This window comes from Haliotis rubra, unplaced genomic scaffold (genome assembly GCF_003918875.1).
Source record: "Haliotis rubra isolate DU_JTF1 unplaced genomic scaffold, ASM391887v1 Scf166, whole genome shotgun sequence".
Taxonomy (NCBI): Eukaryota; Metazoa; Mollusca; class Gastropoda; order Lepetellida; family Haliotidae; genus Haliotis; species Haliotis rubra.
This window is the reverse complement of record NW_025765625.1, coordinates 204,212-231,797: the sequence shown is the minus strand read 5'-3', so window position 1 is coordinate 231,797 and position 27,586 is coordinate 204,212. Positions and strand designations below refer to the sequence as shown.

General features: G+C 42.2%; 1 protein-coding gene across 3 annotated transcripts in view; it reads right to left on the bottom strand.

The window, feature by feature from the left end:
• Positions 1–27,586, bottom strand: part of LOC124272082 (DNA topoisomerase 1-like) — a 43,088-nt gene that overhangs the window by 6,651 nt on the left and 8,851 nt on the right. For 2 of the 3 annotated variants that reach the window (XM_046707225.1, XM_046707226.1), the window contains exons 4-5: positions 3,613–3,710; positions 1,054–1,374 (exon numbers count right to left, since the gene is read on the bottom strand). In XM_046707225.1, the coding sequence (XP_046563181.1) occupies positions 1,054–1,374; positions 3,613–3,710 (419 nt within the window). Of the gene's footprint in view, positions 1–1,053; positions 1,375–3,612; positions 3,711–3,870; positions 4,530–27,586 lie in introns of those variants that run through there. The other variant, XM_046707223.1, reaches the window with a different exon arrangement.

Genomic DNA, 27,586 nt, shown 5'->3' with positions numbered 1-27,586 from the left:
TTGAGTCTGTCTTATTGGTGGTCTGTCTTTAGGGAGTGAACCTTCCTGTGCACTGTTCTCCATCACCCGTAAATATCTATCCCACTATCCTGTCCAGCAGACCATTGTTTGTTGTGCAACACCGCAATCAGATACAGTCAGCTAGTGTGTAAATATATACCTCCATAGACATGGGAAGGTAGGAATACACACACTATGATGCAAATAATCTTCCAAGGTTCCTTCAACAGCTACTACTATCTGGAATACGTCTTCAGAATTTCCCATTCTCATATCAAGGAACCAGCCAATGGCTGACGATATGTCACAGGATAAGAATGATCCTTTGAATGGGGATATGTCAAAGTTCTATGGACGTCATAACAAACCTGTATATTAATACATATACCGCGACTCTCGATATATTACACACTTCTGCATTTTGCTAAAGCATGGAATACTTCTAATCTAATGACTTTGGTCGTTTCTAATGTCCTGGGACCTTGCTAATGGTGAGGGCGTTAATGTGGCTTCACGGGTCGCCTTCAATCAAGGCGGGCTAAACCAAGCTGCTCGATAGTTATCATTGTAATAAAAGTACTTTTAGTAAGGTTCATAATAAAAGAAATAAAGAAGCTCCATATTCAGCTTGGGCACATATGCTATCCATATTGTAATCCGGATCGATTTTTTAGTCAAGCGTATCGAATTCTGCTAGAGAATACACTGTGGATATGCAAATAGTATGTGTTGCAGCAGCACGTGTCACCTCGCCCCCATCAGCCTGTGCCATGTCGTACTACACTAGGCGCCACTGTTTCTCGGCAGTCTCCTGGCTGGAGTATCAATGTTATCATGCACCGATTAAACAACATATCCATGCACGGATACATTAAATGTCGATAGATGGATACAGCATATGTCCATGTATGGACATATCTGGACACATCAGATACACAGGTTATTTAAAGATGATTATAAATATCAAACAGAATACACTTCCAAATAGAGAGGCGTCCTACACGGAGTCACAAGGTCAAGGGTTATAGTTCACATGCACCCATTGTCCCGTACCTGTGCGACTGGTTGACTGGTCTTGGTGTCGTTGCTTGGCGTAGCATTACTGCTGGGGACAAATCCCCCATCCGGGTACTCTTCGTCTTTGCTATCACCCTTAACTGGTTCCGGTTTCTTGGGTATGGTGCTCGCCATCGCGGCCAGTGTAGTCCCCTCTTTAAATACTCGCGGCGCAGGCGTCTGGTCGGCGTCCGGAGCGTCCACGATGGGTTGTTGGTCTTCAGGTTTGGCGTCATCGACAGCTGCCTCATTTTCCTTCTTCTTGTCCTTCTTGTCTTTCTTGTCCTTCTTGGACTTTTTCAAGAAACCGAACGGCATCTAAGAAAGCAAGTCACATTTTGACACAGAGTTGTCAACAGCGCAGTCAGATGAGGTTGCCGCTTTGGTGGGAATGTCTGTCGAGGCAGTATATTGGGGACGTCTGGTGGCAATTTCTGTTGTGGCGCTATATTGGGGACGTCTGGTGGGAATGTCTGTCGTGGCGGTATATTGGGGACGTCTGGTGGGAATGTCTGTCATGGCGGTATATTGGGGACGTCTGGTGGGAATGTCTGTCATGGCGGTATATTGGGGACGTCTGGTGGGAATGTCTGTCGAGGCGGTATATTGGGGACGTCTGGTGGGAATGTCTGTTGTGGCGGTATATTGGGGACGTCGGGTGGGAATGTCTGTCATGGCGGTCTGCCATGGCGGTATATTGGGGACGTCTGGTGGGAATGTCTGTCATGGCGGTATATTGGGGACGTCGGGTGGGAATGTCTGTCATGGCGGTATATTGGGGACGTCTGGTGGGAATGTCTGCCATGGCGGTATGGTGCACTTGGGACGTCTGGTGGGAATGTCTGCCATGGCGGTATATTGGGGACGTCTGGTGGGGATGTCTGTCATGGCGGTATGGTGCACTTGGGACGTCTGGTGGGAATGTCTGCCATGGCGGTATGGTGCACTTGGGGCGTCTGGTGGGAATGTCTGCCATGGCGGTATATTGGGGACGTCTGGTGGGGATGTCTGTCATGGCGGTATGGTGCACTGGGGACACACACACCAACCGCCATGATTTCTGATGAAATTTACACATTTTATCCCATAGAAAATCAAAACTTAGAAGTGTGAAACTTTCATGCACATTTTGAGAGTCAAAGTAAAAAGAATCACTCTTAGGGTCGGGTCGAATTTTTGGGTCGGTAATGAGAAACAAGAATATTTTTATATATGGCCTAGCAACCTTTATACACAAGGTCAGATTCCACATATGTCTTGTCCTTCACATTCTCTATAAATTACCCCCTCCATCCACACACCCCACTAAAACCATAGGTCAGATACTATTTGCGCAACCACAATTCATTAACTTTCTAAACTCACATTTTTGAAACGCTTCCTAACTACATTTCTCCAATACGGAATCAAAGTGATCCACGCTAGTCGTGGTACACATCATACATCACGGTGAATCAAAGTGATCCACGCTAGTCGTGGTACACATACATACATTGTTTGATAGAAACAAACAATTCCTTTTAAATTGAAAAGAAGCTGAAGTGAGAAGGAAGATTCTGAATGAGGAAATCTAGACTTGCTTCATTTAGTGGTTTACCATTACAGAAGAGACTGGGTAGAAGGGAAAATAATTCGGTCCAGGAGCTGTCAGACAGATTAAGTAGGACACTAACTTGATGATATGAAAATATATAAATACTAAATACACGAAATTTGTACCAGATCGGTTCTACCAGAATGCAAACTGTTAAACCATATTTTAAATGTCTAAATTGTTTAGCAACGCATCAACGCTTAGGTTCCAAGGTTGTGTTGTATCATTATCATTAACGTGTCAATGCATTGAAGCTATTACCAACTCTCATTAGTAAGTGCACATTGAATTGCATAACTGAAGCGCTAAACTATAGGAAAATATTATCTATGCCCAACCCTACAAGTGGAAATTAACCTTTAAAAAAAAGTAATACGAACACAATTATTCCGTGACATTTTTAGATGTCACTGTGGTACACTAACCTTTCAGTTCCATTATATTCTCTGCACGTACACATCATTTAAGATCATAATCGTTGAATTTCCAGTTTTGACATTATAATTATACCGTTCAATACCAAAGGAACTCTGAATGGAATTTGAAAAGAAATATCACGTCTACGTGTTATCTGCTACATGATCTTGGTGTTAGTACTACGTAGGTACTTATTAATACCATTGTCGGTCATTAGTCTTTTGATGTGTCAGAGTGAATGACAGCCAAATGGAGACCTCTCATTAGGAAATTAACTTTGCAGCACTTGATGGCACAAAACTCAAACTAAATTAACTGAGAAGCATGTCTTGCATAATCAACTTGCTACATCAAGTGCATAAGATTACTACTTCCGGTGTGATGGTGTTCTAGCACTTTCAGTCTGAAATCGGGTAGGGGCTGATCTGTCTGTCATGCCAATCGTCCAGTAACTGAACATTTTCAATGTTATTGCCACATCTCAATGCCAGCATCGCTCGTCAACAGTATATTAAAGAATTCAGTCGTCAAGGTCACGCGACTACCTTATTTGTGTCGATGTTCTCGCTGTCGTCTGCTTCTTGTTCCCAATCCTGGTTCTCCTTCCACTCCTCGGCCTCTTCTTCAATCAGCGGCTCGGACTCTGGAAATATAATAAAACACAGATTTACAACACACTTCCTGAAATTAACAATCATAGGAACCCTATTAACACTGTACCCTTTCAGGATTAGACCTGACACGCTGTTGCGAAAAAACAACTACAATAATTCATCCTAGAACCATTTCCGAATCGAACTTACTCTTGAAGTCTCGTTTTGCCTCCGGCTTTGGCACAGTGCCTTTGAAATCAGTTATTTCAAATTTATCAGCTTCGCTAGCCTCAACAGTGTCTTGGCCCTTCTTCTTAAGATTCTCCGCCAGTGACTTCTTCAGAATATTAGCTTCGGACTTTGCCGATTCAAGTCCACCATATCGGTTGATCCTTTTCAGTGATCTCTCGCATTTACTGCATAAATTCACAGAGGCGTAGTCACTCCGGAATTGGACTCCGAGGATCTGTACAAACAGTTTACGTGTCTCCTCCGCATCATCGCTGGTGAGGACGACGAAGCTACGGCCATCGAGGCGCAGGTTGACGCCACAGACGAGGCACCAAGGATCCGGGACTTTCTTGTTCTTTCCGGCAATAAAGACGCCCTTCTTCGCCGTTGGAGGTGGCATATTTCCTTAGCACCAGTTAAAGTTGACTTGTATACTGCCTCGCAAACAATTGTCGTCACAGTTCAAACTTGTGATACCATGTTCTTAATCAACCTCTTCAGTTGCATACACTAGCTAATAAATCCTATCCTACCCTTAGAAGTCTGGTTTAGTCAAGCCATATGTTGTTATTCTTGTGAATATTGACTATTTGCCTCTCGGTGACCTAAAGCCTGTTGCATCTCACCTCCGCAGTTATTTACCGATACACCTACGTTGAGTCAAAACTACAATCAATAAGTGATGTGAATAGCATATTCCTATGATTACCAGGCATGTTGCTAATTCTACCTACCTGGCTCCGGGGATTAGTTTCCGCAACAGTGAGCACTGATACTGCCAGAGAGACACACTACAACGGCCTCGTCTACTGTGCAGTGGATGTAGGACATATTAACAATTTGGAAGCATGTAATTGCTGGGATAATTGCAGCTAAATATATAATGCCCCGCATCGAGACTGTGCCCTGACCGGGAATGCATACAGGGATATTTCACAGACAGCTTCTGATCTTGAGAGTTGGGACAAGTGTGACATGCAGAGGCGTACGCGTGTCAATACCGGTTGCACTGCAACACGTGTCAATAAAGATTGCGTCACAACACGTGTCAATACTTGTGCAATGTAACATGCATAAATGCCAGTTGCACTGCAACACGTGTCGATACAGATTGCTCCACAACACGTGTCAATACTGGTGCAGTGTAACACGTATCAAGGCCAGTTGCACTGCGACACCTGTCAATACAGATTGCGTCGCAACACGTGAATACAAATTGCATGGCAACACTTGTCAATACCGGTTGCACTGTAACACGTGTCAATACTGGTGCACTGTAACACGTGTCAATACTGTTGCACTGTAAGACGTGTCAATACTGTGGCACCGTAACACGGGTCAATACCGGTTACACTGTAACACGTGTGCTAATTATAAGTCCATTGTGCCACAAGGCTAATTATAGGGTACATTGTGCCACATGTGTAATATTTTGGTTGCATTTAACACGTGCAGCATATCGATGACATCATACCAATTGTGTCATTTACCGGTTACATTGTACCATATGTGTCATATTTCTGTTGCACTGTGCAAAATGGGTCATGTAACATTGCAACCTGTCAAATGGCAATTGAATTATACAACACAAGTGCCACGTATCGGTTATATTGTACAACACGTGTCAAATATGGGTTACATGTCAACGACATAAACACACGTGCTATGTAATAACGACCTATGGTTGGTATAAAAAAATACGTGTAATAACAAAATATTGGATACATAAAAACACACGTGTCATATAATAACGACCTATCGGTTACATAAAACACACGTTTCTTGTAATAACAACCTGTCGATAACATAAAAACACACGTGTATTGTAATAGCGACCTGTCAGTAACATAACCACACACGTGTCTTGTAATAACGACCTGTCAGTAACATAACCACACACGTGTCTTGTAATAACGACCTGTCAGTAACATACCTGTCAGTAACATACCACACACGTGTCATGTTATAACGACCTGTCGGTAACATAACCACACACGTGTCATGTCATAACGATCTGTCAGTAACATAACCACACACGTGTCATGTCATAACCACACACGTAAAGTTCAACGACGACCTGTCGGTAACATAGCCACACGTGTCATGTCATAACGATCTGTCGGTAACATAACCACACACGTGTCTGTGTCATAACGACCTGTCGGTAACATAACCACACACGTGTCATGTTATAACGACCTGTCGGTAACATAAACCACGGCGTACATCATGTAATAACGACCTGTCGGTAACATAACCACACGTCGTCATGTCACTTAACGACCTGTCGGTAACATAACCACACGTGTCATGTCATAACGACCTGTCGGTAACATAACCACACACGTGTCATGTCATAACGACCTGTCGGTAACATAACCACACACGTGTCATGTAATAACGACCTGTCGGTAACATAACCACACACGTGTCATGTTATAACGACCTGTCGGTAACATAACCACACACGTGTCATGTCATAACGATCTGTCAGTAACATAACCACACACGTGTCATGTCATAACGACCTGTCGGTAACATAACCACACACGTGTCATGTTATAACGACCTGTCGGTAACATAACCACACACGTGTCATGTCATAACGATCTGTCAGTAACATAACCACACACGTGTCATGTCATAACGACCTGTCGGTAACATAACCACACACGTGTCATGTTATAACGACCTGTCGGTAACATAACCACACACGTGTCATGTTATAACGATCTGTCAGTAACATAAAACACACGTGTCATACACTACGACACGTATCTGTAACACAGTACCACACCCTGCTGATATATATATCACTTGCTAGTACCATGCGTGTCAAAGATGAATCGTGTTGTTTTGGATAATTTGAAAAAATGTTAAATCTGTTGCCAGTCATCTAACTCCTTCAATTGACGGCTAATACATTGATCACTAACACATATCAGATAGTCTATTTTGAGTATTTGATCAAAAGTAAAGCGAGTTTACTTAAACGCCGCCATGTATAGTTATCCACACATCATGGCGTGCGAGCTAAATGTGACCGAAGTTTAACTTTTTTCACTGAAGAAAATTTCATTTAACAGCAAGTGTACAGTCCTGCTTTGTCAAGAGTAAGCAAATAACAAACGGATATCTACTCACTTACGAACTACTATGTCAAACTAGAGAAGTAATGATGGGTTGTTTCCCCTATAGGCAAACGCTTGTCTCTGAATGTATGCAATTGTGATAGAAATAAATACTTCCAGTTATAATGTAACGGAGCCCAGCTTGCTTCATTTAGGCCATTCCCACTGCACAAAGGGTTAAGTGGAAGGGAAAATAACGCGGGCCAAGGACTGTGAGACAGTCTATTCCCCCAAAACAGAACACTTTAAAGGTACACTGGGCTGTGAGATAGTGAGTGAGTGAGTGAGTGGGTGAGTGAGTTCAATTGACGCCGTAGTTTAGTCATCCCAGGGCGTGTTTGTTTGGTGGCAGAGGAAATATCGATTGACACAGTTCAGAGATGTTCAATATGGTGGTGAAACCCACGTTAACGGATATGATGCAGGCACAGCCAAAGGGACGCAACTCTCCACAGTTCATTGGCGCGCTTTGTAAATGGTTAGCATAGTGCCCCTTTGGAAGGCCTCCTCTTGGTGGAGCAAAAGTCCTCTACAGCAGAAATGAGTGAGTGAGTTTGGTTTTACACCGCTCTTAACAATATTCCAGCAATATCACAGCGGGTAACACCAAAATTGAGCTTCACACATTGTACACTTGTGGCGAATCGAACCCGAGTCTTCGGCGTGACGAGCGAAAGCTTTAAACCACTAGGCTACCCCACCGCCCCTAAAGCACAAAATGACGTTATCCTAACTTGCATAATGCTTGACAGACAGTTCCCTTTTAGTAAGTTTGGGAAGGGGTGAAAATCAGAGGATGTTCAAAGTCACGCATTGCAGCCATGGCGACTGCAGACTTGTACACATAAGTATGTTCTGGTGGGACAACGTTCCCGTGGTGAGCTTTCTACGACGTGGAGGCTTGAGATTCTGACGGAGTTAATATTCTCAAGCAGGTTAGTATAGCATTGGCCATTTATTCTCTTTGGGTAGATCAGTAGGTGATATGTGCACGTGTAACAACCTGGTTTGGTTCCCATAATGGTACAGCTATCATGTCCTAGTCAAGATCGCAGACCTATGCTGTTTTACCTCTTATGTACTATAGGTCATTTCCATCTAAGCGAGCCTTTCAAAGGGAGGAGAGGCCCCCATTGCCAGAGTGAGTGAGTGAGTGAGTAAGTATGGTGTTAAACCGCTTTCAGCAATATTCCAGCAATATCAAGGCAGTGGTCACCAGAAATGGGCTTCACACATTGTATCCATGTGAGGAATCCAACCTGGGTCTTCGGTGTGACGGGCGAACACTTTAACCACTAGGCTTTCACACCGTCCATGAAACATTTTCTATAATGATAGGGGTATAGAACACTAACGCATTATACACGAAAATAACTGAAAATAATATAGAATGTCCAACTTACTTTTAAAATCAAAGTACATCAAATAGACTCCATTACCATTTAAATCACCGAATGGTTCATCCTCCGAGCCAGTGGATGTGTCAGACTACATAGCTGGGCTCGGTTTTAAGTTTATGGAGCTGAATGGTGACAGAAGGCCATCCAGTGCTTGAAGGTGAGCTTCTGATCCACGGAAGGCACATTAAACTCATAGATTTATCAATACCATGTGTCATGCTTCCATGGCCACATTCCTCAACTGTTTCTTGTTCACAATGCCTCCCAGGTTGATGGCAAATATAATGTTGTTTTATCACCTGGCCTGACTAGCTACATATCACGGCTGCCTGGAGGATATAAACTAGACACCATCCGGCACTGGTCAATAGTGCCAGCTTCGGTGCGTACTGGATACATTGTTACACGACTTGTATCATACTTCAACGTCCATATTGGACATATAATTCCTGATTTGATATCCCCGAGTTTTGACATGAATCGGACACAGTAAGATTTGGTGCAATTTGAACATTATCACATGTTCATTATGTCGGGCCAAGTTGTAAACTTTCATTATTTCTTGAACCCGCAAACACGAATATGTAACTAACAAACCATGAGCCAGGCTCGAATTTCGGATTTTAACCAACGAACAAACGGATATCTACTCACTTACGAACTACTATGTCAAACTAGAGAAGTAATGATGGGTTGTTTTCCCTATAGGCAAACGCTTTTCTCTGAATGTATGCAATTGTGATAGAAATAAATACTTCCAGTTATAATGTAACGGAGCCCAGCTTGCTTCATTTAGGCCATTCCCACTGCACAAAGGGTTAAGTGGAAGGGAAAATAACGCGGGCCAAGGACTGTGAGACAGTCTATTCCCCCAAAATAGAACACTTTAAAGGTACACTGGGCTGTGAGATAGTGAGTGAGTGAGTGGGTGAGTGAGTTCAATTGACGCCGTAGTTTAGTCATCCCAGGGCGTGTTTGTTTGGTGGCAGAGGAAATATCGATTGACACAGTTCAGAGATATTCACTATGGTGGTGAAACCCACGTTAACGGATATGATGCAGGCACAGCCAAAGGGACGCAACTCTCCACAGTTCATTGGCGCGCTTACACGTGAAATGGTTAGCATTGTGCCCCTTTGGAAGGCCTCCTCTTGGTGGAGCAAAAAGGCCTCTACAGCAGAAATGAGCGAGTGAGTTTGGTTTTATACCGCTCTTAACAATATTCCAGCAATATCACAGCGGGTTACACCAAAATTGAGCTTCACACATTGTACACTTGTGGCGAATCGAACCCGAGTCTTCGGCGTGACGAGCGAAAGCTTAAACCACTAGGCTACCCCACCACCCCTAAAGCACAAATGACGTTATCCTAACTTGCATAATGCTTGACAGACAGTTCCCTTTTTAGTAAGTTTGGGAAGGGGTGAAAATCAGAGGATGTTCAAAGTCACGTATTGCAGCCATGGCGACTGCAGACTTGTACACATAAGTATGTTCTGGTGGGACAACGTTCCCGTGGTGAGCTTTCTACGACGTGGAGGCTTGAGATTCTGACGGAGTTAATATTCTCAAGCAGGTTAGTATAGCATTGGCCATTTATTCTCTTTGGGTAGATCAGTAGGTGATATGTGCACGTGTAACAACCTGGTTTGGTTCCCATAATGGTACAGCTATCATGTCCTAGTCACGATCGCAGACCTATGCTGTTTTACCTCTTATGTACTATAGGTCATTTCCATCTAAGCGAGCCTTTCAAAGGGAGGAGAGGCCCCCATTGCCAGAGTGAGTGAGTGAGTGAGTAAGTATGGTGTTAAACCGCTTTCAGCAATATTCCAGCAATATCAAGGCAGTGGTCACCAGAAATGGGCTTCACACATTGTATCTATGTGAGGAATCCAACCTGGGTCTTCGGTGTGACGGGCGAACACTTTAACCACTAGGCTTTCACACCGTCCATGAAACATTTTCTATAATGATATGGGTATACAACACTAACGCATTATACACGAAAATAACTGAAAATAATATAGAATGTCCAACTTACTTTTAAAATCAGTACATCAAATAGACTCCATTACCATTTAAATCACCGAATGGTTCATCCTCCGAGCCAGTGGATGTGTCAGACTACATAGCTGGGCTCGGTTTTAGGTTTATGGGAGCTGAATGGTGACAGAAGGCCATCCAGTGCTTGAAGGTGAGCTTCTGATCCACGGAGGGCACATTAAACTCATAGATTTATCAATACCATGTGTCATGCTTCCATGGCCACATTCCTCAACTGTTTCTTCTTCACAATGCCTCCCAGGTTGATGGCAAATATAATGTTGTTTTATCACCTGGCCTGACTAGCTACATATCACGGCTGCCTGGAGGATATAAACTAGACACCATCCGGCACTGGTCAATAGTGCCAGCCTCGGTGCGTACTGGATACATTGGTACACGACTTGTATCATACTTCAACGTCCATATTGGACATATAATTCCTGATTTGATATCCCCGAGTTTTGACACAGTAAGATTTGGTGCAATTTGAACATTATCACATGTTCATTATGTCGGGCCAAGTTGTAAACTTTCATTATTTCTTGAACCCGCAAACACGAATATGTTACTAACAAACCATGAGCCAGGCTCGAATTTCGGATTTTAACCAACGAACATCGGTTCCTTGCAGCACTAAGGGACACAACTGTGTCTTATATGACCCAAGATTCGTTAAATTCAGAGGATACAGACCACTAAGATGTGTGTGCGTGCGTGAATGTAAACAATTTGACGACCCCTAATATGCACACAGATTAGTTAAACAGTACTGAAGGCTACATATATCAAATACCATTATACAGGAAAGAAGAGCGAAACACTATACGTAATATATTCTGTTGCCGGCATATTTGCAGTCTCAGATGTCAGGAGATACATATTCTAATGAACATCGGAGTCATAAACATCAATAGCACCATTTGGCAAATATTCGATTCCGACTGGCCAGTCAGAATTTTCAAATCACAATAACCACCTTTGATCGATACATGGCGACCGCTGGAGCAAATATTAACTGAAAAATACTTTTTTCTCAATCGATATATATGTATATGTATATGTACACACACCCACTCTACTAAATGGCATAGCACGACAGAGTAACTACAGTAATATGTAAGAATGGAGGCTGTCCTTAACCTATTTTGCGTAGTATATGTACGAATGCAGGTTACAACCTGCAGGTTTGAAATTCAGTTTTGTAGCGTCAAATATACATTTCATAAAGATCAACATTGAAAACACAATAGGGTTATAACTTTGATGACACCACATGGTAATGCATGATGTACATGTAATAATGACACCGGGTGTTGCTGTCTATTGGAGGTCATGCGTGAAGGTAAGGCTAATTATTCAAAGATTTTTGGCCGAATATAATAACAACCAGCTATATGTCAGTTGAATTTCACGTATATAGTCGTACATTGTCTGGAATATTATTCCTAAAACAGGGCGTTCTCTCGTTTCCCGGGTTCGATTCCCCATAATGTGTGAAACCATTTCTGGTGTCCCCCGCCGTGATATTGCTGGAATATTGCTAAAAGCGGCGTAAAACTCACTCACTCACTCCTATAACAGGTAGTCGTGCAGTTGTCGGTGCCATAATTTGACACTTGTTTGAAGTGGTGTTCAGACTTTGTATTTAGTTTTATTCCTGTGCGCTTAGAACATGCTGATGCATGGAATACAGCGCTATATAAATACACTTATTATGTAATGAATAATAAACAAGAGTTATTAGCAATCGATTATGTTATCAACTTCCTCTATTGCAAGTGAAGTCCTTCGTGATATTTAGATCAAACGGTAATACTGCACATATCTAAACATCGTACTTTAATTCGAGGTTAATTTGGACGGTACAAATTTATATGTTCACTTTTTTCAAAGGCCTTCGTTTCAGTGGCCTTTCGTTTCACTACGATATTCTTGCAGTGTCAATGAGTTTTCTTTTTTTTAATTTTGTTTTCTCAGCTTCGGCAAACATTTAGGCTTTGCTTCAGCAAACTATTAAAAATGTACTACAAAACCACACCAAATGGATTCATGGATGTTAAAACTCTGTAAAGTTCAAATACATAATCGCAAATGATTGCTCGGCGTTTGATTGGCTAACTACTGTATGGTCTGTTCATGATTGGCTGATAATAGAATAGGCGGGGTTTGTGTTGTGTTGTTGCACTGAAGCATGTTACTGACTGTACTTTTGTCTTGATGCAGGATGAAGAAAGCCATAAATCCCACGGGTACAGATATGGATGTGACCCATAAAACGATCAAAAGGACGGACAATCCAACGATCGCGCATATCGGCAAGGGAATCAACTCTGCATTGGCAATTACGGAATATGTAAAAGGGCAAATGTAAACACAGTTTTAATGATAAATAAATTCGCACGCTTCACTGAATACAAGAATGACGTTGCTGTCGCAATACACCTTTTCAAGAAATTAAATGATTTTAAAAGTGTAAAAAATATTCAAAATGTTTGCAAGTTGCGTGATATCAATATCAAGCTGGCTGTGCGTGTGTTGCCAATGCTCCCACCTTCTCTGATTGATTCGATCGTGTTGTGTTAAATAGTCAGGATTTTATTGTCAACCCTGTCGTGATATAATAGAATGGCGTCAGTCGTCATGTAAATCGTATAGTCACCAGCGAGTCGGCGCTTCCAACCTGTGACCGTAACAGCCCACGTGGTAATATCCACATCATCTGGATTTAATGCATTGGAAAGACCCTAGCCCTTAAAGCTGTGCAATATATAAAGCCTCGTTCTGGGAACAAACAGCGCATGGAATGCGCAGGACCAACAAGAATATATAAATCAACAAAATTAGAAACACGACACCTAAATTATTTGTAATAATTGTGAGGGGGGTAATTCTTTGAGTGGCATATTTAGTGTCACCGACGGTAATGGCATGTACGCTGTTTGAACACATTGTTGGTGACGGGCGTGAAACATTTGGTCATGAAAGGTGATATAGGCCTCAAACACAACAATTACGTGACGTGATCTCAGCGATTGCACTTGCATTTTCACATAGGCCATTGCTAATCAGGACAACGCATAAAACGGCAGTATGACAAGAACCAAAACTGAGCAGCGTGAGCTGGCCATAGGTAGGCTTTTTGCCGGACTATCCCTTGCAGGGGACCAGAGTGCAACTGAGGCCTGACGTCACACTGAGATGGCGTACAAATCAGGTTCCAATTCTACAACAGATTTGTGAAAGCAACTTCCACTCGCAGACAGTTGTTCAGAGGTAGCGCGTCCCTACAGACCATCAGGAACAGCCTGGTTCCCGGGATCTGCTGCGCTAACGCTTCGACATTGGTCGTTAGCGCAGCAGACCCCGGGAACCAGGCTGCATCAGAAATCGACTTATACTGCCGGTATCCGAGCTAGGCGACCATACACAGGACCTCTCTTGACGCAATTCCGTCGACACAGAAGCAGTGAACCAGGATTGTCTTTGGTGATGACTCACATTTCAGATTCTGCTCTCCCGCCGACAGGGTACGGGTGTGGCATAGGAGTTGGGAACGTCCCGCACAGTGTTGTGTTCGTGAGGTTGACTGATTGGAAAGGGCAGCGTGCATGCTTTTTAGCAGACCCCGGGAACCAGGCTGCATCAGAAATCGACTTATACTGCCGGTATCCGAGCTAGGCGACCATACACGGACCTCTCTTGACGCAATTCCGTGGACACAGAAGCAGTGAACCAGGATTGTCTTTGGTGATGACTCACATTTCAGATTCTGCTCTCCCGCCGACAGGGTACGGGTGTGGTTATAGGAGTTGGGAACGTCCCGCACAGTGTTGTGTTCGTGAGGTTGACTGATTGAAAGGGCAGCGTGCATGCTTTTTGGCGATAATTCTGTGTCAGTGATCGATCTCCTTGGCGCTAAGACTACCTTAAGTCTATGAGGTATGGGAGTTGTCTCTTAGCGCTAAGACTACCTTAAGTCTATGTTAAGGTATGGGAGTTACGGACCTTCTAAGACTACCTTAAGTCTATGTTAAGGTATGGGAGTTACGGTCTCCTTAGTGCTAAGACTACCTTAAGTCTATGTTAAGGTATGGGAGTTACGGTCTCCTTAGTGCTAAGACTACCTTAAGTCTATGTTAAGGTATGGGAGTTACGGTCACCTTAGTACTAAGACTACCTTAAGTCTATGTTAAGGTATGGGAGTTACGGTCTCCTTAGTGCTAAGACTACCTTAAGTCTATGTTAAGGTATGGGAGTTACGGTCACCTTAGCGCTAAGACTACCTTAAGTCTATGTTAAGGTATGGGAGTTGTACAACACGGTCACCTTAGCGCTAAGACTACCTTAAGTCTATGTTAAGGTATGGGAGTTACGGTCACCTTAGCGCTAAGAGTGCTTTGTACAACGGCACCTGGACTGGTATTAGAACATAACAACGCTACGCCACGTACTGCTGATCTGACTCGTAACTTCTTGCGTAAGGCCGACGTTGATGTCATGGAGTTGCCACCCCGTCCCCTAGTCTTGAACTGGATCAGATATATTTGGGATGACCTGGGAACACCAGTGCGATAGCAGATGCAGACCTTACAAGACTTCCGGTTCGAGTATTCCGACAGGTTTTCTGTCAACGAGGAGACGTTTTGTTCAGTCACGGTCGTGCTAGCAGGTCACACTCGTAAATAACTTCCTCTGTTCAAGCAGTTGTATCTGTGTGAAGTCTGCGTTGTGCGTCGTGAAACGGCATGCATTAGGTTCCCAGTATAATGACGCCGACATCCGTAGAAGTGAGTTGGGTTTTAAGCCGTTTTTAGCAATAGTCCAGCAATATCACGTCGGGGGACACCAGAAATGGGCTTCACGCATTGTGCCCATGTGGGGAATCGAACCTGGGTCTTCGGTGTGACGAGCGAACGCTTTAACTATTAGGCTACCCCACCGCCCCTGGGGATTTAAAAGATTACACTTACAAGCAAAAACCGATACATATTGTTTGGGGTATAAGATAATGAAGACTGTTTCGCAACACACAGCTGTTTATAGTGTGACGCAGACCCGGCATAGAGTTGTCTATCACATTTACAGTTACTTGCTTGAAATGCACGCAGAAAGCGCCGAGCGGTATCACGTGCACTCTAGCATTCATCGTCATACCAGTTGTCTCCCTTTGGAACATTATGAATGAAACTGATTCACAACATCGACTGGAAACACATCCCAGTTGTGCAGGTATTCCACTAAATAGTTATTGTTCCAACGATATCTAGTTTCAAGTGAAAAATTGTAAAATGTTCATTATTGTTCAGTGACAATGATAACGAGAATGATAGTGGCAGATGTGTCGACTCAACTTCATCAGACAATTTAAAATCAAAAAGTTCAAAAGCACTATCCCAACACAGAACATAGTCAACAATACTTTGTCCATTATTGGCAAAACATGTTAATATGTTACCTTCACCTTTGTCTTGAAATAGACGGCCGTTACATATTCTCAGGTCCGATGTTTTTCAGAAGTTCAATAAAGTGTAGGCACGTTTGTTGATCACAGTGTCACGTGATGCACGTGGTTCGATGGTGTCGTCGGTTACATTATCTAGGTCATCACCAATCGAACGATACCTTGAGTCATCACTGACAATATAATCTTTTTACCGTCCGTCCCAGTGCGGGCATTAAAATTACCTTGAATTAAAATTCTACAATCTGGTTCATATAATCTGAATTTGTTTACATCATCTTCCAAAATGGTAAAAACAGGTTCTTCAGCATGTGCACTGGAAATTAGAATATTAAACAACAAATATAAATATGGGAAAGTGATATCTCGTACACGCACATAGTATGTTGTTACTTTCCGTCGATATAAAAGACACAAATTGAGAGACAGATTAATACAGTTATTCCACCGGATTTCTGAAGGCGTTGGCATGTTTTGTCTACACTTCCTAAACACTGTATATCCTTGGAATGACGACTCATCACTTTCACCTGACCACGTATCCACGAGGGATACAAAGATGATTTTTTTCAGATAGGTAATGATATGTTCCAGGCAAATTTTCTTCTTTAGACCTTCTTCATTCCACAGAACAGCATTCCCAGAATTATATACTGCACGTGGGCCTTGGCCACGCCCCTATTTGTTAGAGTCAGCAGATGGAACAGGAAACGTTTTTTAACAGAACTAATTCATCTTCAGTATCGTTTAGTCGATAAAGTTTGTTTTCGATTTGGATTTTATCACCTTTAAGAGTAGAGAATTTACCTTCATTCCTGGCCTCGGTCATGAATCCTTTGAGTTTTTGCCTGGTAGACCGATCTTTTTCCGTGAAATCCTGTGAAATGGAGACACTGTGTCCTTTAAGAAGATAGTCTGACTGTAGATCCTTGTCCTGTGTCGGAAGTTGAGACAGGTAACCAGTACCGGACTGGCACCACGTGTCTCAGACGGGAGGCGAACAACACGGTCAACTTCCGTTATGTCAGTGATACCCATTTTGTTCCGTATAACATCCAGAACTTTATTTGTAACGTCTTCGTTTGATTCTCCAAATGTCTCCTCGATGTTGTACAGTATTATGTTGTTCTGTCTTGAGTTATTGTCCAGATTGTCAATTTTGTTTGTTAAACGTTTCACGGTTGTTTTCAGTTCTTGATTTTCTTCTGTGAGTGTCACCAAATCCTGTTCTAACATTGTTACTTGACCGAAAAGTTTTTCGAATTTTTTCTTTGTTTCTCGTCTCAAGCCCCTAATTTCATTTAACGTTTCGGAATCACAAACCTCTCCCTCAATATTTGTTTGTGTTCGTGGTCCTGGGTTCGACTCAATATCGTTGGCGAGTACGAGTAGCAGCGACAAGAGCAGGGCCAGGTGAAGACAGGTTCTCAGTCCTGCGGTCACGTGCAGTCCGTGAACTCGGGTGGCGGCTCGCCTCGTTCTCACCGACATGAGGGTGATAAATACGTCTAAAAAGCATCCAGTTCTGGCTCGAAATGTCTCGTGATCACATCCCATCGTATTTGTTTACACTTAAACACGTTTTCGGTCCAGACTTACGTTTAGGGCAGGCTTCAAAGCCCTTCACAGAGCACTGTAGATACGCGTCCGACCCGTGTTCCCACCAGGTGGCGCCCCCTATATCATTAGTAATTCCAATATATTTGAATATTTCAATACAACCAGAACTCTGACCTAATGAGTCTATTAAGGGAAATGTGATATTTCATGACGTACACAGTTTTGTGTAATTTTAGATCAATAAATAATGTCATGTTTTGAGGTGTTGTGGTTATTTACAGTGGTTATTGATTATTGCACTGATGCCGACGTACGTGTGCGTGTGTGCGTGCGCGTGTGTCTGTGATTCAACTTGTCCGGGCTAATATTGGTGCTAACCCACTGAGGTAGCCAGCTGTAGTTTACCATAGCACCCCACTCAGACACATACACTAACTCTGAGCTGATCAACACTTCTGTTATCTCCTTTCTGCTGAGCGCCAGCCAGGGTAACAACAAATACCATATTTTAACGTGTTCTCCGGGCATATGCTCTGTCCACTAAACCATGGAAGCGGTCATCCCATATGTGACGGGAATCAACCCAGCGTTGTGACCAGGAACACAATAGGCCTGTAAGTCTCGGGAGGCGCTACTTCCGGTACTAAGCCCCCGGCTCCCTTTCCGGGCACCAACTTGCGATATGCGAGACGGGTCCCAGCTTACTTCCGGTACCAGATTTACGGTGACAAGCATATATTCAAGGGCCAGTTCTGGTTCCAAATTGCGCGACCGAAAATTATGCCTTTACTAGACCGAACCAAGTGTACAGCAATCCTTGGCTGCCACAGCTGTTGACAGTCGTAATAATGGGGATGGCTAGATCGGAAATTTGTTATTCTAGCAAGGATTACCGGTTCCTTACTGTCAACTGACAACCATGAGACCATTCGAAAAGGTATGAAACGTTGCTTGTCACCGGAAGTACTAAGGTCTCGCGAAGAGCCGTGACCTACTTACGGGCCCTATACCCATCACACAGGACTAAAGGAACGGCTGGACTAGTGACCAGAGACCGAAGATGTTTAAACTGAGTTGCCTCCCTTAGTTGTCAGTATCCATTGCTTATGGTTTCGATTCCTGCTTGTCTCGCGATCGATTCCTTGTTTTAACACCAAAAGATCCCCGTTGGTGGGTTCAACAGAACGGTAAGTGTGAACGATCTAAATCTCTGTTACCCTCTATCAAATGATATATCACCACAAAATAACATAAGTATCACTCAAACTCGCAAAGCTACGACCAATAAGCCATAAAAAGATATACTAGACCATAAAACAAGTCGACTAACAGAACCAAATTACGTTTCAAAACGTGACATTCAACAGAGGACAACATGTGGCTACAAAATAATATACAGACCTTGCACATACAGTGTTTGTCTGGACACCGGCTGGTCTGCTGTGGCAAGTTTAAACACTCACAGAACTGGTTCAATAATCACTAAACACCATCGTCCATCTGCTAGGAGTGTCTCCGTGCCGGGATGCATACACTGTCTGTCAACATGCCCGTGAACACTATGCACAATGGCGGGTAATTAATAGAATAATGCATGTCAGCAATGCTGATTGGTAATCAGGGGTGGTTAGCATTCCGCTGAACTGGTTTAGCGGTATTTGTTTTGATATGGTATTTGATTAAGGTAAGTGAGTTAGGTGGTTGAGTTCAATGCCGATTTAATAGTATTCCAGTTATATCATGGTGTGTCAGCTTGATGTGGGAGGGAAACCCGAAGTAATGCACGTGTCGGACGTTAACCACTTTGATGAAATCAACGAGCACGGGTGCTGAAAAACCTACAAATATACCCAGAGCAAACCTGGAGTCGAACTCCGACCATAGATTTCTGGCGTGCTAAAGCCACACAACTCTGCAAACTGAATTGCTCAATAGACGACATGACCATTTACAATAATGTCAAGGTCGTGTGTGTTTGGCTGTGTAATGTCTACTAATGGTGGTAGTAGCAGGTTTTCAAAGCAAATTAGACTCTAAATATATTAGCAGAACGGCAGAGCAGTACTGAAGGTTGAACCCAGCAGGGGGTGAGGTTGCACCAATCTAGCTATGCCAGGGCTGAACAGAACAACACAACTTTTAACACCAGGAGGGGGAAACACCATGTGTATGAAAACATTGAAGGGGAAAAACATTGAAGGGACATACACCAGAAAATAACGTATTGCAGCCATGAAGGGGCATACACCAGAAAATAACGTATTGCAGCCATGAAGGGGCATACACCAGAAAATAACGTATGGCAGCCATGAAGGGACATACACAAGAAAACAATATATGGACACACTGAAGGGGCATACAGAAGAAAACAATGAATGGAAGCATTGAATGGACATAGGCCAGAAAAAGGCAATGAATGGAAGGATTGAAGGGGCATACAGGAGAAGGCCATGCACGAAAGCATTGAATGAACATACGCCAGAAACACAGTTCTCCAGCACTGAAGGGTCAAACAGCATTAAACAGGGCATGGAAGCATTGTAGGGACATAAAGAAGAACACAGTGTATGGAAGCAATAGAGGGGCATGCAGAAGAAAACAATGTTTGGAAGCATTGAAGAGGCATTGAAGATGTATTCAGCAAAAATATACCCGAGGTATGGCAGCATGAAAGGTATTAGGATAATACAGCATTAATGTACAGATACATTGAAGGGACATACACCAGTAAACTATGCATGGAAGCACTGGATATGCACGCACAAGAAATCAATGTGTGGAAGCACTGGAGGGTCATAAACCAGAAAACAATGTATGGGTGGAAGTAAATAGAGCCGAAATAAACACAGTAATGAGTAAAATATCGGAATAACAGATTTTCTGCCCTCTTGAATGTATGCTGCAAGTTCCTTGGCAAAGTCTCTAAAATATCTATTCATTCAGTCGGCACAGGTAATCCGTTTCCCCCCGTAGTTCGGTGGTCATTCTTTAGTATGCTAGTCCAGAAAGAATCGAAAAGAAGCGAATATTAAATGTTTCAACACAATCTAAACCTGCTGATCTGCATATCTTCGAAAGGACACTATGTGCAGATTGTTTGATCAGCAGACGACCACACTGCTGTAATATCTACATTTATCTGGTTTGTGAGAAAAGATTCAACCTTCATCTTTATTTTGTTCTGTTCAATAGAAGCATACATCAAGGCAACAGTGTCAAATCTTCCGAGCTCAAAGGCTCTGAACAAGAGCGTCTGTGCCTGTAATCAGTGTATGAACTAAGGCCCGTCCGACCGCCCGAGACTGGTTAGATTTCAGACATACGGTCTAGATTCACAGCTAGCCAGCCTGATGGTCTGGTAAAGATTTAGATGTTATATACTTCTGAGTCATATCGTATTGTCTGGTCTGGTTAAATCCATTTTGGACTGGTAACATTTTGAAGTTACCAGCCCTGATGTCTGGCTGGGGTTTTGGCTTATTTCACACACTGCTGTAATGATTACATAGCCATACACGACAGGTATGTGCAGGTGCGCCCCGTTCTCTCGTACTCTCTATCTCCCAGACAGAGGGACTGGCATACTAACACTGTGGGAGATGGACGGCCGCCAGCATAACGAGGAAGAATACACACACTGTGCACTTGATCAACTTTCGTGAAGCTAAGTCGTTGTGCCCTTCCGTGAAATAAAGCCAAGGAGAAGCTATATTAAGGTCTGCTGTAGTGGGACGTGCACCTGAGATCGGGGACGTCTTGGGATTGGTACAAATGATACGCAAGTAGCAGTGGTGATCTGCTGATTTGTATCACGATATCCTGACTGCTAGTCTTTATGCTAGCGTCGGGACGACATGACGTCACAAGCTGATGCCATACATCGGTACATACACGTCCACACACACACACACACACATTGCTGTATAGGCACCGTGTTGTGTTTAACAGGGCCACCCTAGAGTTGGTGCCAGTAATGCATTAGGATTCGCTCCGATAAAACCTTACCAATTGCCTCAATAAAACCTTACGTTTTACAAAATATAGACTTACAGATTCCAGCAATATACCTTTAGAGTTTTCCAAAATAAAACCTTAAACTTTGCAACAAGATAACTTTACAGTTTCCAATAGTAAGCCTTAGGTTTCCAGAGGTTAAGGGCGGTGAGGTAGTCTAGTGGTTAAAGCGTTCGCTCGTCACGCCGTAGGCCCGGGTTCGATTCCCCACATGGGTAGAATGCGTAAAGCCCATTTCTGGTGTCCCCCGCCGTGATATTGCTGGAATATTGCTAAAAGCGGAGTAAAACCATATTCACTCACTCACTCCAAAGGTTATCCTTTGACATATCTATGCATGGAACCAAATCACAAATTTTGGATGTATGGGTATTCAAATCATGTGATCATTTCGATCCATTATAAAGTACCAAAGTCAGATGTAGGTTAGAACAGGTCACCTGCAACTTAGTCGGTCGTAATACGGATAGACGGACGGACGGACGGAAGGACTGGCAGTGTTCATTAAAATTTCGTAAAATTCGTTGCGGGCATAAAACACACGGACAAACATACTTGAACACAGTGGTATCTACGAAACTTCAGTTCAACCATGACGTTTCCGGGTTAAATAGATAAATGCATTGTCTTTCTGAAACATGATTCTCCAAGTATAGAAAAAGTTAACTGACAACCAACAAACAATTTCAGCTCTATTCGTTATCACGAGTCTCAGATACATTTTATGAATATAATTATTGTTAATACATTCAGTGATAAACCAACATACGGAAGGAATACTATCTATAACAGGTAATAAAAACTGTATCTACATAGCCAGCATGTCATGCACGTGCCAGAACTAATTCTGTATATTATAATTCAGAAACATATTCATTTACGGCTTGAATCAATAATATGTATTAGTTACACTTCAGTGATCATCACGCTTAACCATTCCTTACAGGTCAGAGAGAATTACCATGGCAACAAACCATTGCCGTAACCCATGGGTTCCTCTCTCACTTCCAGTCATCCAGTGTCATCAATAACAATGTCATATACTATACTTACACTTGAAAAATAATCACATTTTAATATATTATATCTTTAATTCAAAATTTAATTAGAAACGGATTTCCAACCGTTCTTACTTATTGTTAATTCCTTCCTGCATCCTACTACACAAATGATAAAAACCGGAAAAATAACTTGTCCTGACGTTTTACCCAGAAAATATTTTTTAAAACCATTTGCATGTTTTGGAGCAGTAAACTGAAAAAAAGGACTCCTGTACATAACAGAAATCACCCCTCACCCCATCCCTGAATGTTAAACTGTGAATCCCTTAAGCATTTTCCGTTACCATTAAAGAATAATATTACTTTGTTTTGTTCAAAAGCCAAAATACTTAGTACATGGGTCACCTAGGCTTAATCATAATTGAAACAAATTGAAAAACATTCAGGGGTTGCTTAAATCAAAGAATTGAGTAAATTGTTGTCACACATTTGCAAAAGAAATAACGCAATTTAAATATAGCGTATATGTATGTTCGTCAACTTCGGAAGTGTCTGATTTGTCTCTGGAATGACAGGATATGTCGCTAGTTACGTACAATACGATATGGATCCATGGGTCCATTACAGACTCGAAATAGAAAGCATTCTGGCACATATACTAGTGACCAAAATATGCTGGAGTATTCAAATGATGTCAAGCATGTATTAAGCAAATACGGTAATCCTATGTCCTTATGTTTCAGACCACAAAGGGCAGTGATAAATCACTCTTGGTATTCGTTATTTTTTAAAAGCCATGTATTAAGTTCCTATCAGTCTCTGGCTGAAAGATGAGTTTTGAAAGTTTTTGAAAAAGCCCAACCTGTTGTTAGAGTAATGAAATTATAAAACGAGCTCTGTGGCTATCTTAATTTAATCTAGACTTGCCAACTATTATACTGACTGTCAGTGAGTATGGTTTAGCGCCGCTTTTAGCAATATTCCAGCAACATCACGGCGGGGGACACCAGAAATGGGCTTCACACATTGTACCCATGTGGGGAATCGAACCCGAGTCTTCGGCGTGACGAGCCAACGCTTTAACTAGGCTATTATAGAATTCCGTGGGTTGTATTGGGTATTTTGGTTTCAGGGTCCGTGTGGCAGTAATCTGGGCTGCACTGGATAATCCTCAGCCATTTCCCGATTAATGCAATAATTCTGATATACGCAGAGCTTTGTAGTTATCCTGATATGACTTCAAGATAGGCACAGGCTGTGCCGTTAATCAACACGACCTACTTCAATTATACTCTCGCTTTTATGTCCCGTGGCATGCGAATAATCAACACGACAATATACACGCTCATAAACACAACGTTGACAACGACGTTCCTGCTGCTCCATCCCGGGACAGAGATCCTGCACTGAACGTCAGACTCTGCAACAATGGCGACGTGGTCACATCTGTTGCGCCTGATAATGGCAGCACTGTCGGTCTGGCAACACGGCCATTGATGATTCAGATACTGTCATGGGGCCACAGGAAAACGTATGAGAAATGGCTTTCCACTCAGTTACACTTTCCTTCATCGACCACTGATCCCGACCTCACAATGCATGACGCGGACATATTGTAACGGCCATGAATATATGTGCCATGTTTTGCCGCTATGCATACATACAATTTATGCAAGGTTGCAAGAATGGATTTTATGACATGTATTGTTGCATGGATGTATAGTTGCAACAAGGCATATATGCCATTTATCAATGTTGCAACGATGACAATATATGTCGTGTACTTTTGCTGGAATGCTTGTATTGCATGCATGTATAGTTGCAACAAATATACGCAATTTTACAATGTTGCAGCAACGAATATGTGTGTGCATGTAACTTGTATACATCCCGGGTTTACATTACAACTAACAGACACATGATCCGTGTATAAATGCATATGAGTACAATTTCGAGAGAACATATATGGTTGCAACTGTGAATATATAAGTGTTGCATGTATATATTTGTTATGAAGAACGAATGTAAGTCTTACTGACACGACTGTCCCTGTGAATATATGTTATACATACAACTCATACATTTCTTTCTAAACTATTGTTATGTATGCTTGTATTTATTGTTGGGCATTAAGGAAATACGCACACAGACACGCACACACACACACATACGCTTCCGGGCAAGGGGAAAGTATACTCCTCCAAATTCACACTTCACCCTGCACATCACCATGTTCCTTGAGACATCAGGTACTCGTCACGTGTTGTATATTCATTCTTATTACCCACGTGGTCAACGTATGGGTAGTTGCATACTAATCTCGTACGTCACACGAGTGTCGTATCGCGTTGACCTGTGTCGTAACGACTTGACCTGACATTCTAACGATTTGATTGGATAACCGATGACCTCTCAATTAGGTCACATTCTGACGTAACTATTTTAATTAAATACATTAAGAAAGTATGATGCAATTAGCGGTTATCCAATCAAATCGTTAGAATGTCATGCATCAAATTAATAAAAGGTCAAATTCTTCCGCAACCTCTTTATGAAACCGGTTTCGGTTTTGAAACCACAACAATACCAAAACTACGCTATTTTGTCAATTTAAGGCATGTAAGATGTGGGTAATAAATAAAATACCACACTCGGTCTCATTACATACGAATTATACGAAACTCGTGACCTTCCTATGGTTTCGTGATACGGAATATATAATGTATATATATTCCTATGGACCTCGTGTCGTATTCTCTATTACCACACTCGGTCTCATTACATACGAATTATACGAAACTCGTGACCTTCGCTCGATCAGATACCATAGGAAGGACACTCGTTTCGTATAATTCGTATGTAATGAGACCTCGTGTCGTATTTTCTATATATGACGCATGAAATAGTAAAAGCCACCATAAAGATGGTTGTAGATTTTCTTAACTTAATGACTATATAAGTAAGTATGTTGTATTATCATTCTTCTACCGCTGCTCTTTCCTGCCTTTTCTGGTGTGTAATATTGCTGGAATATTGCTAAAAGCGGTGTAAAAACCAAACTAACTCACTCACTCTTTCCTGCCTAGATCTAAACCTAACCAGCACGTTATAGAACACACACCAGAAGGTTATAAATGAGTCAGAAAAATCACACGAAACTAGGGTAATTGACGTGATTGATAATGACAGTTCACTCAGCATAGACAATACAAAAACATGCATCTGTACCAGTTTAGCACACGTTCGCGTTGAATAAAATGATTTAGCGTTATCAGATTAAGTTCCACACACAAGGAATGATTATAAGGACTATACGTATATATACGTGTTTACGATTTTAAAAAATGACAACTAATGTCAACCGATGAAGAAATGACAGCTTTTGAAACATCCTGATTATTTGTTTGTTGTTTACCGCAGGAATGTTCCAAATAATGGAATAAATCCTTTGAACTATCGAGTGTGGGCCACATTAACCAGTGATTGATGGAATGAGTAACGCCATAGGGGAACGGTGACAGCCAATTTACGACTCTGATCCCCCGATCCATAAGTCAGCTCTTGCAACCAGTTTGGTTTCTTGGTGTGTGTGTGTGTGTCCCCTGTGTTAGTTTCAACGACATGAACGACGCCAACAACTACACTACACCACTACCTCACTAAACATCGGCACCGTTCACGATATACAATTTCTAAACGACGATAACAACGCTGCCAAAATTGGCCAGCAGGAATCAATCTCATATACAGATCTGAAGATCGTACAGTTAAGAAATCAATACAACAATTTACTTTTGATAAGAAAGATAATATGAAATTATTGACACTGAACAGGTATTGAATAAACACCCTATCCCATAACTCGAACCTGTCCATTTCTGTGTTATCGTGCCATATATCTATATATACAATATGATAAATGGGGAATGTGCATACAGTCAGTTGCAGCTGGAGCTCACAACAATAACATTTACAAACGCACACCTAGGTAGACAGATGTTTCCAATCATTTTCCTACCATTTTTCAAAACCATATAAAACTGTTCCACTTACGCGATTTCCACGTATCCTTTGAGACAGATAATCCGTGACGTCACAGTATCCTGTGCTTCGTCTCAAGTGTAAGCTCGAACGCCGACAGTAAGTATATATACAAACAGTTTACACACACAGTATACTTAAAGCTTCACCTGTGTGAGGTCACACCTGTGATCGGTCCACGCAGGATTGAGCCAAGAATCGATTCCAGTGTGCATGGTGAAATGTGGTCGTTCTGAAACGCCTACAGCAGGGAGAGCCTGTGGGGAAGAGTGAACCATTTGGACCAAGTTTTGACCAGTCCGTTCGGCTTAATCGTTTTACTTCCCCATCTACGCAAGCTGGCACCAGTGAGAAGCGAGATTATTAACTACATACATTCACTGAAACGCTTTTTTTTTTTGTATATACGTTCCGGAATTGTAATTACTTATTTGCAAAAATGCACACGATGTAGCGTTACCGATAGCTTTTACTGCGACCTACAGTTGTGTCATTATAGCAGTAATATATAGTTGTGGAGGACACAGGATGGATTTCACTCAACTAAATTGTACACTACGAGCCCTAAGTAACAGATGATTGGCGGGATCATGCGACATCCGGGCAATTATTTATGCCGTTAAAGGGCAGAAGAAAGACTCGTGTCGGTCTGTTGTTTTAACAAAGGCTGGCGTTGGCTGGTCGTGACAAGGTCCGTTATAATGATGTGGAATCAAATTTCTGTTGGTGTTGACATATTTTAATTTTTGCAGTTATTAATACATATGAATAAACGAAACATGATCCGATGCAGCTGGAATGTAAAACTACATGTGACACAATTGGAGCTCCTCAATGTCAGTTTTTGACTCTAATAAGAGTGAGTAGCTTTTTATGGCGCTTTCAATTCAGTGGTATTGCAGTCAGTGTGCGAAATAGTTTTCACATTTTGCTTGCCAGTCGGGCTAGCTATGCTTGAAAGTTACTAGCCCACAAAATAATTCACTAGCCCAAAATTTGAATGTAGAAACTAAGCAAACCATTACAAAAAATAAAATA